The sequence below is a fragment of the Dendrobates tinctorius genome, unplaced genomic scaffold, assembly GCF_039654945.1.
Source record: "Dendrobates tinctorius isolate UK_male_01 unplaced genomic scaffold, ASM3965494v1 ptg000060l, whole genome shotgun sequence".
In the NCBI taxonomy this organism is placed as follows: Eukaryota; Metazoa; Chordata; class Amphibia; order Anura; family Dendrobatidae; genus Dendrobates; species Dendrobates tinctorius.
In genome coordinates this window covers 6106530-6121850 of record NW_027361728.1, presented here as the reverse complement: position 1 = coordinate 6121850, position 15321 = coordinate 6106530, and the positions used below count along the sequence as shown (strand labels likewise).

At 43.3% G+C, this 15321-nt stretch overlaps 1 protein-coding gene across 1 annotated transcript in view; it reads left to right on the top strand.

The window, feature by feature from the left end:
• The window catches only part of LOC141092729 (probable cation-transporting ATPase 13A4), a 328264-nt gene that overhangs the window by 213456 nt on the left and 99487 nt on the right, over window positions 1-15321 (top strand). Inside the window, exon 17 of the mRNA XM_073579122.1 lies at window positions 13414-13518. Within this exon, the coding sequence (XP_073435223.1) occupies window positions 13414-13518 (105 nt within the window). The remainder of the gene's footprint in view (window positions 1-13413; window positions 13519-15321) is intronic.

Sequence of the window (15321 nt, the reverse complement as noted above, 5' to 3'; positions counted from 1 at the left end):
TCAATGTACCAGCAGAATCATCTAGCAGTGGCTGGGCATCAATGCACTTGTGGAGCCACCAGGAGTACGGTCGACACAGTGGCATTACCTTCCTCCTAGGGAGTGTGATGTCATGCTTGGGAGCAACGAAGGATCTCTCTAGCAGTTAAACCAACACACAACACAGTTCCCACTCCAGGCCAGCAGGGAGAGCTCTGAACCTGACTGCTGAGGAGCTGCTCTCTGTGGTCGGGAGGAGGGAAGTTAGGGCAGTCTGTGAATGGAAGGGGAAGTGTGTGGATATGAGAAGGGGAGCTGGAGGATGAGCAGAGTTAAGGCTCACTCCTAGCTGGAGCGCATGGTCCGGATTCCGGTCTCCGAGTTTGTAGGGACACTGACGGTCCTGCAGCAGAAACAGGAGGAAAGGAGGAAGTAGCAACTGTAAATGCTCTGTTCCCAACTAAGACTCGGAGGCCCCAGCAGCGACTTGTGTGAGCCAGAAGGAAAAGGCTACGCTGCCTGCCATACGAGAAAGTTTCAAAAGAGAGTCAACAGGGGGAACTTCAGTGAGCTCAGTACTGCGAGTACCTCAGATAAGCACTAGAACGGAGGCCACACTACTTATCTGCAGAGACAGAATTCTTAATTTGATTCCAGGCTGACCAACTCCTTCTCCATCTGTACTCTGGGTCCTGTACGGCACTTGCCAAGTACAGGTAAAGGAACTGCACGACTGTGTCTGTCATCTTTCTCCTGCGCCTGACGCACGGCTCTGCTACATCCTGCACTGCACACCATCTACCAACTGTTTCATCTGCCCTGCGACTACGGCCCTACCTGTGCAGGGCTTCTACATCTTAGCTGCACCACAACATCTGTCCCAGAGAAGCGGCACTGCAGCGCTGGTCAATCTGATCAGAAACCACAGGTGGCATCACGTATCATTCACCTATAAACGTTATTCACCCCTTTGCATGGACGCCCATGCCCACAGACCGGGTCACCACCACCGTGACACATCCCTCTGAGACACCGGCCCGGTACCGATTAACCCCACTGCCCTGGCTGGCCACCCACACTCGATGTCAGATTCATCTTGGACTGGGGAATTCATGATTTGACTTGATAACCCAGGCATGGTATGTGAAAAGAGCTCCATGGAGTAATCTGTAGTGTGGCCTGCCACATCCTTCACTTTTGGTAGGGGTGAAGGACACAAGGAAAGGTGTTGTTCCTGACCAAGAGCCTCCACTGACGACTCAGTGCTTTTATTTTTTGAAACTTCATAAGAGGAGGCGATAGAGCTGGAGGCTGTGTCAGCAATGTAAGCCAAAACTTGTTCCTGAAGCTCCGGCTTTAAAAGCGGTTTACCTACTCCCAGAAAAGGGAGCCTTCAAGGCCTTGTGTGGAGCCAGACGATGACGCAAGCTCAACACGTCCTGCCTTAGGTGCTATTGTGCTTTTGCCACTACCAGCAGATGCACCACCACCCCCACCACCATCAGTACCAGCTGGCAACCCCCGCCCACTTCCACGGCCTGTTCCACCATACTTCCTCATTTTTGGAAAAATGTACCCAAAATACCACCAGCTATATGGTACTGTAAAACAAGGTACAAGGTGTATATAGTATTGGGGAGAATTGGAAGCTCCCTAAAGATTTTAGGAGGCTGAACTATTATCTCAGGCCCACTATAGATTACACCTCAATTTAACAGGCTGAAATTGGCTGGTGTATGACAAAGTACAAGGTGTATATAGTATTGGGGAGAATGGGAAGCTCTCTAGAGATTTTAGGAGGCTGACAATGATGCTCTCTGTCCAAGTATGGACGCAGGCAGCCTAATAAGCAGGACTGCTGCACACAAAAGTGTGGAAAAATGAACGTTTGGTAACTGTGCAGAAAAGAGGAAGAAAAGTATTTTTGCTTAGTGTGGAAAAATGAACGTTTGGTAACTGTGCAGAAAAGAGGAAGAAAAGTATTTTTGCTTTTAAAAAAGCAGTTTGCACAGCAGTGTGCAAACAGCAATGCAGCTATCAGGGAGCCTTATAAGGCAGCCTAATAACCAACAGAGCTGATGCACAAAAATATAGCCTCCCCTGTCACTGCACACAAACTGTTGTGTTGTAAGTGGAAATCACTACCAGCAGAAGCAGTTTTTTTGTTCTTCCCTGCCTAACGCTCTCCCTACAGAATCAGCAGCTGCAACCTCTCCCTAATGCTAATATCGACAGAAGTAAGATGGCGGTCGGCGTGCACGCCCTTTTAAAGCCCCTGTGATGCCACACAAAGCAAGTCAATCACTTGCATGCCCTTCTCAAAGATGGCGGTGACCGATGCCCACGTCATCGCGTTGCCCACAGTGTGCGTCCTCCATCATTGGCTGAAAAAGGGCTCTGGAAGCATCATTTGAAACGCGACTTTGGCGCTCTGGTCGCCGGCCTCGTGGCCGACCTCACGCTATGGTCGGGTTTCGTTTCATGAAACCCGACTTCAGCGAAAGTCGGCAACTTATGAATTTGACCGACCTGTTTCGCTCAACTCTAAGTCTACACATTGTGGATTTGTCTTCTCCCATCTATAATAGTGAGTTGACCCTGAAATGCATTTTTATACACCAAAACTGTCATAGCGACCAAATGCAGTTTATAATATATTAAAGGGAATCTGTCACCAGGATTTTGCTACCCCATCTGATAGCAGTATGATATAAAGGTAAACACCCTAATTCATGCAATATATCATGTAATGGTTTGCTTGCTATATTTTTAATAAAATCACAGTTTTTCAGCAGTAAATTATAATTAAAGGAATAGTAAACCTGCTGCCAGATAGTCCTCCATATTCATAAACTCTGTGTAAGCCCACTCCCACCACTGATAGGCAGCCGTGTGTGCACACTGTATATGGGTAGAGAGCTGCCAAGCAGTAATGTGGGAAGGGTTATACAAAGGTCAGTATTCTGAGAAATGATAAAACTGCAATAGATAAAAGAGTAATTTTCTCAAAAATACAGCAAGCAGACCATTAAGTGATATATTGTAGGAATCAGTTTCTTTGCCCCTAAAGCATTCTGCTCTCAGATGGGTTGCAAAAACCTGGTGATAGATTCCCTTTATAGGGAATTTGTCACCTCCTGGATGCTTTACTATGGGTAAACAGGTAACAGAATGGTTAAAGCGAACGTGTCAGGAGGATTTTGCTCAGTAAACTACGAACACTATCAGATTGGTGGCATTATACTGATTAAAATGATACCTTGGTTGATGAAATATTGTGTGGAAAATTTTTTTACATTCATCAAAGTGGCTGCGGCTGTATCATGATACAATGGCTAATATGCATTTATTAATCTATGATTGTCATATAGTATCTTCATCAAAATGACAGAGGTGGCACCTGCGCAGTAGCATCTATTGCATCCTGATAGCTGCTACAGAGCACGCCCCGCTACCACCATTTAGCTGGAGAAAAAAAATGTGGATCCATCAAAATGGCGCAGACTAAAGATACTGCCCATAGAAGGACGGATAAGGTATCCATAACTGTGCGAATGCAAGGCACATGCGTAGGATTATGGCGCCGCAACTGCACATCACAGGTCAGTGTGACGTGCATGGGAGGGGGGTGCAATTGTAATGAAGAAAGGAGGCAGGGATTTCTTCTAGGCACTGTATGCCCCAGAGCCTGGAAGAAATAATTAACATAAAAGATTAAAAGGGCATTTCTCAACATCTAGGCCACAGCTATGAGGCATACAGGTAAGAATAGTTTAACCATTCTATTAACTATATGCCCATATTACAAGTAATAGCTTAAAAGCATCCAGGGGGTGACAGATTCCCTTTATGTCATAAATGACATATACAGTGAGCACGGAAAGTATTCAGACCCATTTAAATTTTTCACTCTTTGTTTCATTGCAGCCATTTGGTAAATTGAAAAGAGTTTATTTTTTTCTCATTAATGTATACTCTGCACCCCATCTTGACTGAAAAAGCAGAAATGTAGAAATTTTTGCAAATTTATTAAAAAAGAAAAACTGAAATATCACATGGTCATAAGTATTCACACCCTTTGCTCAGACACTCATATTTAAGTCACATGCTGTCCATTTCCTTGTGATCCTCCTTGAGATGGTTCTATTCCTTCATTGGAGTCCAGCTGTGTTCGATTAAACTGATAGGACTTGATTTGTAAAGGCACACACCTGTCTATATAAGACCTCACAGCTCGCAGTGTATGTCAGACCAAATGAGAATCATGAGGTCAAAGGAATTGTCCAAGGAGCTCAGAGACAGAATTGTGGCAGGTACAGATCTGGCCAAGGTTACAAAAGAATTTTTGCAGTACTCAAGGTTCCTACAGTATGAGCACAGGGACCTCCATAATCCTTAAATGGAAGAAGTTTGGGACCACCAGAAGTCTTCCTAGACCTGGCCGTACGCCTGTTGACCTTTAAATACTTAAAATCTTCAGAATAAGGTGCTTTGGTAAACCCAATGTCTCTATTAAAATTTGACTGACATTAGTTTTCAAGAAAATATCCTGGTATGTTTCAGTAGTAAAGACTAGTGATGAGCGAATTTGTTAAGAAAACGATTGCCAAGCATAAATGGCACATTCGGATTCGTGATCGGGAACCTGAGCAAAATTTTATAAAATGGGTAACATTCGGTAAAAGTGCGGGAAAATATTTTCAGCACTTTAGCAATGATAATGGTGGTGTATCATGAGTGTTTGGCATGTGTTTGATGGGGAGTGGGTTTGCAGAGCACAGAGGTGTGGCGTTCTTGTAGGCACAGCAGTCATTTCTTTCCCTACTTTTATGTTTGCACATTGTGGCTAGCCAATCAGCGCGCAGAAAACACCCACAATGTCCTGACACAATGGCTTGTGTCATTGGCTGCTGAAATCACATGTCCCTCTCCATATAAATAGTGGACATCTTGTTTTAGCACCATTTTGACACTGTAGCAGAGCAGAGAGGCTGCTCTTGACACTGGCACTGTTAACAGCAAGATTTTAGCTAGTTAGTTAGGCGGTTTTATATCAGTCAGATAGTGAAGCTACACAGTGTCCAGTGTGGCTGTAAAATTTACCTTCCAGAATTTTTTTTTGGGGGGGCCATTACTGAGGTCCACAGACAAAGCCAGCAGGGCACATGTCCTACAAGTGTTGTGCACTGTTTCTGTTGTGCTCCATGTGCAAGTATTGCAGCAGAGTGCATCTTCTGATAATGATCACTGGTACACAGGAGAACTTCACTGAGCAAGTTATCTTGAGTAAACAGTATTTGCTTCATATGGGTAAACATGAGATAAGAGAATTCAGTAGCACACAGCCCATGCTGCTGGCATAATACACTCAAAAGTGAATGTAAAAAGTAACAACAACAACAGAGAGCTTCCCTCCCCACAATAATGCAAACATATAACTTCACACTATCACCATCTGCTGTCAGGCTATTGTAAAGTCCTCCTTTACATAAACAACAAGTCCATTTCTGTTGCATATGCCAACACCCTTTCTCAAAAGTAAGGACTTATTCAATCAAACCCAACTTTTTTTATTAGTCTCTGGTGTTTTTCAGCATTCAATGCCTTCGTGAAGATGTCTGCTGTCATTTCTTCAGTAGGACAATATTCTAACTTCAAGACTCCTTGTTCCTAATGATCTCTCAAGAAATGATACTTCACATTAATATGCTTGATTCTTTGATTGACTCTTTCCATCTGAGCAAGAGCAAGACATCCTTGATTGTCCTCTTTCAATTTTGTCCGTTTCAACTGTGGTTGTCCTACGTCTGTCAACAATTGTCTTCACCACAGAACTTCTTGACTTGCATGTGCTGTGGCAACATATTCTGTTTCTGTTTTAGACAGTGTCACAATTGATTGTTTCTGTTGCTTTTATCTATTTATTAGCTTCTTCTTTAGGGAGTTTTAGATATGTCTTCCCAAGAGGTAGGTTCATAAATTTTACTTGTGCTTGTCTTGTATGAGAGACGTTTTGGTGGTTTACCTTTGTTCTCTCTCATTGAACGTCTTGGTCTGTGTCTGTTTGTAGTTGTATTTCTTCATTTTCAGTATTCTGTTCTTTATCAATTTCAACTACTTTCTCATCAGATACCTCTTCAGCTATGTCACTGCTGTTTTTCTCATTTTTTGTTTCAAATGAAATCATGACATGTTCATTTAAGTTTTCAATGAATGTCACACTGTTACTCACCGTGACTCTGTCTGTTTTGGGATCTAGCAATCTGTATCCCTTGCAATTTTCACTATGTCCAACAAATATTCCCTCCATGGATCTGTTTTGAAGTTTGGAACGTTTTTCTGTTGGAATGAATATAAAAACTATACATCCAAAAACTTTTAAATGATTGACACTTGGTTTCATACCTTGCCACAGTTCATATGGAGCTTTCTTCAGTTTTCTGGAAAAAAGTCTGTTCTGTAGATATGTAGCTGTCATTGCTGCCTCACCCCAATATTTCTCTGGTAGTTTGGAATCTGTCAGCATACATCTCATCATTTCTGTCAGAGTTCTGTTTTTCCTTTCTGCTACTCCATTTTGTTCAGGTGTGTACGGAACAGTCTTTTGATGTTCTATACCATTTTGTCTTAAGTAGTTTTCTATTTTGTGTCCTGTAAATTCACCGTTATCACTTCTGATGACAATTGCCTTCCTTTAAAATTTGTTACTCGACCTTGTTACGTAGTCTACAAGTTTACCAAAAACTTCACTTTTGTTCTTAATTAAGTACAGTGGGGCAAAAAAGTATTTAGTCAGTCAGCAACAGTGCAAGTTCCACCACTTAAAAAGATGAGAGGCGTCTGTAATTTACATCATAGGTAGACCTCAACTATGGGAGACAAACTGAGAAAAAAAAATCCAGAAAATCACATTGTCTGTTTTTTTTTCATTTTATTTGCATATTATGGTGGAAAATAAGTATTTGGTCAGAAACAAGCAATCAAGATTTCTGGCTCTCACAGACCTGTAACTTCTTTAAGAGTCTCCTCTTTCCTCCACTCATTACCTGTAGTAATGGCACCTGTTTAAACTTGTTATCAGTATAAAAAGACACCTGTGCACACCCTCAAACAGTCTGACTCCAAACTCCACTATGGTGAAGACCAAAGAGCTGTCAAAGGACACCAGAAACAAAATTGTAGCCCTGCACCAGGCTGGGAAGACTGAATCTGCAATAGCCAACCAGCTTGGAGTGAAGAAATCAACTGTGGGAGCAATAATTAGAAAATGGAAGACATACAAGACCACTGATAATCTCCCTCGATCTGGTGCTCCACGCAAAATCCCACCCCGTGGGGTCAGAATGATCACAAGAACGGTGAGCAAAAATCCCAGAACCACGTGGGGGGACCTAGTGAATGAACTGCAGAGAGCTGGGACCAATGTAACAAGGCCTACCATAAGTAACACACTACGCCACCATGGACTCAGATCCTGCAGTGCCAGACGTGTCCCACTGCTTAAGCCTGTACATGTCCGGGCCCGTCTGAAGTTTGCTAGAGAGCATTTGGATGATCCAGAGGAGTTTTGGGAGAATGTCCTATGGTCTGATGAAACCAAACTGGAACTGTTTGGTAGAAACACAACTTGTCATGTTTGGAGGAAAAAGAATACTGAGTTGCATCCATCAAACACCATACCTACTGTAAAGCATGGTGGTGGAAACATCATGCTTTGGGGCTGTTTCTCTGCAAAGGGGCCAGGACGACTGATCCGGGTACATGAAAGAATGAATGGGGCCATGTATCGTGAGAATTTGAGTGCAAACCTCCTTCCATCAGCAAGGGCATTGAATATGAAACGTGGCTGGGTCTTTCAACATGACAATGATCCAAAGCACACCGCCAGGGCAACGAAGGAGTGGCTTCGTAAGAAGCATTTCAAGGTCCTGGAGTGGCCTAGCCAGTCTCCAGATCTCAACCCTATAGAAAACCTTTGGAGGGAGTTGAAAGTCCGTGTTGCCAAGCGAAAAGCCAAAAACATCACTGCTCTAGAGGAGATCTGCATGGAGGAATGGGCCAACATACCAACAACAGTGTGTGGCAACCTTGTGAAGACTTACAGAAAACGTTTGACCTCTGTCATTGCCAACAAAGGATATATCACAAAGTATTGAGATGAAATTTTGTTTCTGACCAAATACTTATTTTCCACCATAATATGCAAATAAAATGAAAAAAAAACAGACAATGTAATTTTCTGGATTTTTTTTTCTCAGTTTGTCTCCCATAGTTGAGGTCTACCTATGATGTAAATTACAGACGCCTCTCATCTTTTTAAGTGGTGGAACTTGCACTATTGCTGACTGACTAAATACTTTTTTGCCCCACTGTATGTGACTGTATATCTTGAGTAGTCATCTATGAAAGTCACCATGTATCTATTTCCTCCTGATGTAGTCACTTTCATTGGTCCACATACGTCAGTATGCACCAAATCAAGTGGTCTTTTGCTTTTCATCTCACTTTCTTTTGGAATAGATATTCTTGTGGCTTTAGATTTTATACAACATTCACATTTTACGGTAATTGAGACATCTGATATCTTTAGATCTTTTGTCAATTCTTTTCTTTGTAGTTCCCTTATACTGTCAGGGTGTCTGTGTCCTAGTTGTCTATGCCACAGGAGAATACCGTTCTTGTGATCATGTGTACATACCTTCATCTGTCCCTTTGGTGTGTCAAGATGATATAATTGTTTATCTGCCTTGACATTGGTTATCACATTGTTTCCTGCTAGAATTGCACACTCATTGTCTTTGAATTTTACAGTTAGTCCTTTGGCTGTTAAACTCTTCACAGATAACAATCCGCCTTCCAATTTTGGAATATACAACACATCCTGTACAAGTATCTTTGAATCTTGTCCGAACTTGTTTGAACAGTTTAGCATACCTTGTCCAATATCTTTTGCAGTTATTTTGCTTCCATCTGCAAGATAAATGGCTTCTTTCTTATCTAAATCAAGATCAGTGATGAAATTCTTGTCACTTGTCATATGACTCGTTGCTCCTGAATCAATAAACCAACCAAGTGATGATTTCTTGCCTGTTACTTTAAATGTGCCATTCCAATTATTCTCACATGAATCTGAAATTGTGTTTTTCACTTTTTGTGTATGATCTCTATGTTGTAATTTTTGTTGTTCTGATTTCCATATGGTACAGTCTATCTTTAAATGACCTTTCTTCTTACATCTGAAACATTCTCTTGTCTCTTTATTAAAGGGCTTTTTAAATTCTGTAGCTTTAAGAGCATTTCCGCTGTCCTTTTCAGTAGAAGAATCATTTGTTTGTTCTTTTCTTCTCTGATACTCATCTATGAGTCTGGTCTTCACAAATTCTAATGTGATGTATTTTCCAGGTCGGGTCTCTAGTGCATTTATCAAGGCTGTATATGAATCTGGTAAACTGCACAATAGTATTGCTGCTATATGGCTTTCCTTAATGTCTTCTCCAATAGACCTTAGCTGTGATATTACTTCCATCATTGAGAATATGTGCTTCTGCAAGTCATCATTTGCACTCAATCTCATACTGTAAAGCTTTCTTAATAGAAATAACTTGTGATTTAAACTGGGTCTTTCATGTAATTTTCTTAATACGTCCCACATTCCTTTCGCTGTATCCTCATTTCTTATGTGCATTAATTGAGCATCATCCACTAATAAGCTAATGGTGGCTCTCGATTTTGTATTCTTTCTATCCCATGTCTGATTATCTTCATCGGTCTATCTGTAATAATTACTTCTCATAAATCATCTTTAGAAAGCAACATCTCTACTTTGAATTTCCATAACTGATAATTTTTACTGTTCAGCTTAGCTACTGTGAGCTTCAGCTAACTGCTGCACATCATTTTTATTTAGCCTTACTTGTTTTAGAGAGTTGTAGAGAAGATATTCTTCTTCTTTTTTCTTTCTTCTTGAGAGTTCCTGTATATCCTGTTTGCGGTCCTCCAATTCATGGGATCATAAATTCCTTTGTCCCTCTGTATCTGGATTTTTTTGAGCCTCCTTTCACTGGGTTTTATCTCCTTTTGTTTACAGAGCTTATCTGCTTCTATGGTGTCTGAGGTTATTGCCTGGGCTTTTCAGTGCGTCTGGGACTCTGTTCTGGGCTCACCTTCTGGGCTTATCTTCTGGGCTTCCTCCTGGGCCCATAGCCTGTAGCAGAGTGCATCTTCTGATAATGATCACTGGTATACAGGAGAACTTCACTGAGCAAGTTATCTTGAGTAAAAGTATTTACTTCATATGGGTAAACATGAGATAAGAGAATTCAGAAGCACACAGCCCGTGTTGCTGGCATAATATATTCAAAAGCGAAAGTAAAAAGTAACAACAACAGAGAGCTTCCCTCCCCACAATACAGCAAACATATAACTTCACACTATCGCCATCTGCTGTCAGGCTAGTGTAAAGTGCTCCTTTACATAAACAATAAGTCCATTTATGTTGCATATGCCAACAAGTATAGCATTCAAAATAATATTTTTTCAGTAGCTAAATGTGAAAAAGCCTGCTGTAGCCAACATTTTAGATAGTTAGCTAGGTGGTTGTATATCAGTCAGATACTGTAGGCAGCTAGTGTCTAGTGAGGCTGTTAAATTTACCTTCCAGCACTTTTTTTTATTTTTTTGTCATACTGAGGTGCACAAGCAATTCCAGCAGGGCATTGCTTCTATTGTGATCCATGAACAAGTATTGCATTCTAATTTACATGTAGCTAGTGAAAAAATATTAGACAACCTGTAGTTATAGTTATAATTATTTCTGTTGCTAAATGTAACACAGCCTGCTGTATCCCACATAGTCTGCAGACCTAAGGCGTGTTTAAAAAAATAATTTTTTAGTTGCAAAAAGTTAGAGAGCCCCTGTATGACACCTTGTCATTTGTTTGGGTTGAAATTAAGCTGTAGAGGCCTGATCCAGAGGCCACAAACAAATTCTTCTGTTATTAACGTCTTGCAGTAAGGGATCTGACTTTTAAAATAGCATCTAGTGTGTTATAGAGGCCTGATCCTTGGTCCAAAAAAAAATTCTTCTGCTATTAATGGGAATCTGTCACCTCATTTTTCGCATATAAACTGCGGCCACCGCCATTAGGGGCTTATCCACAGCATTCTATGATGCTGTAGATAACCCCCGATGGGTGTCGCAGGTCCAGGACCAGCGCCTCCCATCTTCATGCGATGACGTCCTCTGTCTTTAAAGTCTATGGCCCTTTTCACATGTTTGCAACCACAAAAATTCAAGGCAAAATATATATATTTTTAATTCAAGTCACAGATCAAAATTACCCATGCAAATCTATGGGTCCATAAAAATCACAGAGAGAATGTGATGTCTGTGGTTAATATTGTAATTTGTAGCAGAGGCTTTGCAGTTTATTTATTTTATTAATCAGTGAAAAATTACTGATGAAACACTGATGGTAATAACAGAAACAATGTCCAAAACTGATGAAACTCAGATCCAAAACACAGAACTTCAGTCCATGTTTTTATATACAAGAAAAATAACATCTGAATGAGGTCTGTCAGCAGGTATTTGGGAATCAGTCAGCAGATTTCTGCTATATAATCTGAGAGTAGCATAATATAGAAAAAGAAATCTGATTACAGTGATGTATCACTTATTAGGCTGAGTGCTGTAGTTTCAATATAATGAGTGTTTGTTCAGTATTAGATTGTCACTGTATGACTAGATATCATGTGCTGGATAGTAACACTAATCTGTGTAAGGCTACTTTCACACATCCGGTGTGTGGGGTCCGGCACGATGCGGCAAAATTTTTCATAACCGGATCCAGCACCGGATCCGGTTTTGTCCCATAAGCTTTCATGGTCGCCGCATCGTGCCGGATGGTTATGCGTCGTGTCCGGTTGCTGCCGGACACGGCAAAAATTAGCCGTCCGGCATCTGCAAAAAACGTTCTCTGCAACATTTTTTGTCAGCGCCGGACAGGCTTTTTCCACAGCGCATGCCCGGACTCTGTGAATGTTAACCCCACAAGTGCCCGGCGAGAGAGAGATCTCTCTCTGTCACCCGGACACTTGTGAGAGATCTCTCTCGCTGGGCACTTGTGGGGTTAACACTCACAGTGTCTGGGTGAGAGAGAGAGATCTCTCTGTGGGGTTAACCCCACAAGTGCCCGGCAAGAGAGAGAGATTCTCTCGCCTGGACACTAAGTGTTACCCCCCATGTCTCTCTCTCCACCCCTCTCCTCTCCCCTCCCCTCCCCTCTCCTTGGTTTCCTCTCCTCCCCTCCCCTCACCTCCCCTTCAGCAGCTGTCTCTCAGCGGCTGCCTCTGTCCACCTCCTCCTGCGGCTCCTTTAAATCACGTCCGAGCCGTATGTCTCGCCGCATACACATCCGGTGTCACGGCTGCAGGCCGGATCCGGCGGCCCGGCTTTTCGCCGCACGCCGCCGGACCCCACACACCGGATGTGTGAAAGTAGCCTAACCCTGCCCCAACCACTGATTGGCAGCTTCCTGTTTGCCCTGTGGATTGTCAGTCAGTTGCCAATCAGGGGTGTGGGTGAGGTTATGTACAGCTCAGCATTTGAGAACTGCTACATCTACAGCAGATAAAGCAGGGATTGTATCAAAACTGAACCAATCAGTCCAGTAAGTGACACATCACTGAAATCAGGCTCTGTGCCCCTACATCATGCTGCTCTCAAATTGCATAGAAAAACCTGCTGACAGATTACCTTTAAGCATTAAATGTATTTGAAAGTGTAAATGTCTTCATCAGATATAACAGATACTCCGTATGAACACGCTGTTGAATGTACTAGACTTATAGTTAGTTCATCCTTGATTAGGCTTTACACAGTGATTCCATCAACAGCTAAACCACTGCATTTTCTTATTCAGTGGAAAATCATTATGGTCACACTGTTTTATGGTATATTAAAGGCATTTTACAGTTCTGTAAACCTCATGTCCCAGGCTACATTACTAACCATTCCAGAGTCCATCAATGAGTCTCCGCCGCTATTTCTAGTGACTTATTATCTTCAGTACTGATGTCAAGTTGACGGTGCTGCAGCTAATTGGTGAGGTCAGCGGCACTGAGCGGCTCATGCCATCAAATTGGGGGGATCTGTGCAGGTGATGTTAGTGATAGTAGAGACGTGAAGAATGCTTACCTTCCGTTTACACATAGGTCACTTTGACATTACCAAGGGATTGAACACAGGGGCTAAAGAATCTGAGTGTTATTCACATCTTTTCCGGATGATTGGAGTACTTGTAATTCTTAATGAATTTATCTACTGCAAATCAAATTTTTGGGGAACGCTTCAGTGAAGCCAGGAAATTAAAATTTCAAAAGATTTTCTTGTCAAGTTGATCATTAATATTTGTTTTTCATCTCCATATCCAGGACGCATGTATCAGCATCTGTGACGCAAAACCGAGTTTCCATTTTGCTATGACTGGAAAATCATATCAAGTTATTGTAAATCATTTCTATGAATTACTTCCTAAAGTGAGTATCATAACAATTGCATCACTTGCACAGTTCTCAATATAGAAATAATGGCTTAGGCTGTGTTCACACATTCAGATTTTTAATACATTTTTTAAGGCAAAAGCCACAAATGTATTCAAGAGAAGGACGTCTCACAGCTGTACAATAGTAGTTCCCCTATCTGGTTTCCAGGTCTTGTCCACCAGAAAATCATCATCATCATAGTTATCCCTGATTTGGCTTAAAGTTGCCTCTTTGTGGAAAATGACCAGAGCTGCTCACCCCTCCATGATTCCCATCAAGAGATTAACCCTTCATTGCCTCTACAGTTATGACTCGCAGCACCATCAATATATATATTGTTGTTTCTATTACATTATCTTCTCCCTTGAAAAAATTATTTAACCCAAAAAAACCTACATTGTTACATACACACAGAAAGTAAGATGCGACAAAAGTCAAATAGTATCGATGTGGTACATATGTGGGAGGAAGGACCCCTGCCGAGTGTCCGGGCCGGAACCAAGGGGACCGTCATTTAGGTTCCGGGGGAGTCTGTTTCCAGGGAGCAGAGTTAAGGGACGGACTGCTGAGACTGACAGGTTGGTTGGGGGAGGAGCCTATATAGAAGGGGCGGAGGACGCTGGTCAGAGTTTGTCAGCAGAACTGGAGAGAAGGAGCAGGAGACCATGGGAGCACCTGAGAGCCAGAACCATGAGCAGAAGCCAGAGAGGAGGACAGAGGCAGGAGGGAGACTCATGGTTGACTGCAGAAAGATGGCGCCAAGCCGACTGTCAGAGAACCACTGCTTTACTCCAGCCCGTGGCCATTGTCACCTCACTCCAGCTCGCGGCTGCGGCCTGCCCGCAGCCACCCACGGCAGTTGCCGCCTTACTCCAGCCCGCGGCTGTGGCGTGCCCGCAGCCACCCGCGGCCATTGCCGCCTCACTCCAGCCCATGGCTGCGGCCTACACGCTGTTGCCCACAATCGCTGCCGCTCCCGACCGCAGCTGCGGCTTGTCCATTGCCATCCGCGGCCGCCACTGCCCCACTCCAGTCCGTGGCAAAGGCCTGGCCGTCGCCCGCAGCAGACCCCCTAGTGCAGCCGCTGACTGCGCCGGTGGCCTTCCAACCGCCACCCAGCACTGCCGCTGTTTGGCCCTGTCTGGGGACTGCGGCCTCGACTCTCCTACTCCCCGGCGGTGTCCCACTGCCTCTGCTGGGGGACCATTTGCAAGGAACTCTTCTAGGGCCTGTTGTGCCCCTGTTTCACCTGGGAGTTGGAACGCCCGAAGACTACGCCAGATCCTCAGTAGCTGTGCCCAGCGGCTGCTATGCTGAAGCACCATCGTCCAGAACGCCGAGGGATGTCAGGACAGATAAGTGACACTATATAACTAAGGACCCATAGTCGGCCATACCGCGGCCCTATAGTGACCGGCCTTTGCCGGAGTAGTCGTGTTCTCCTAAACCAGTGTTGATTTGTATTGAGTCACTGCGAGGACAATTTCTGTTAGTTGTTTGGTTGCTCAGAATAGCCCTACCGGTATTAATCTATAAAAGTTATTACCTAAAGTTCTATCTGTCTCGCGTCTCGTCACTGCATCTCGCGTACCTGCCTTAACCACATTTGGCGTAGTTGGCAGGATGCAGTCTCCGAGCGGAGATGGTGTGGGCCAGGGGGGCAACGGTGAGCCCCGGCCCAGCCTATCCTTGTGAGCTATACTGAGCAATCTACCCAGGTTCTCTGGCAGCAATACTATGCTGTGGAACTGGACAGAGCGAATGCGGGGGCTATTTAGGATGCGTCCGCTGACCCCT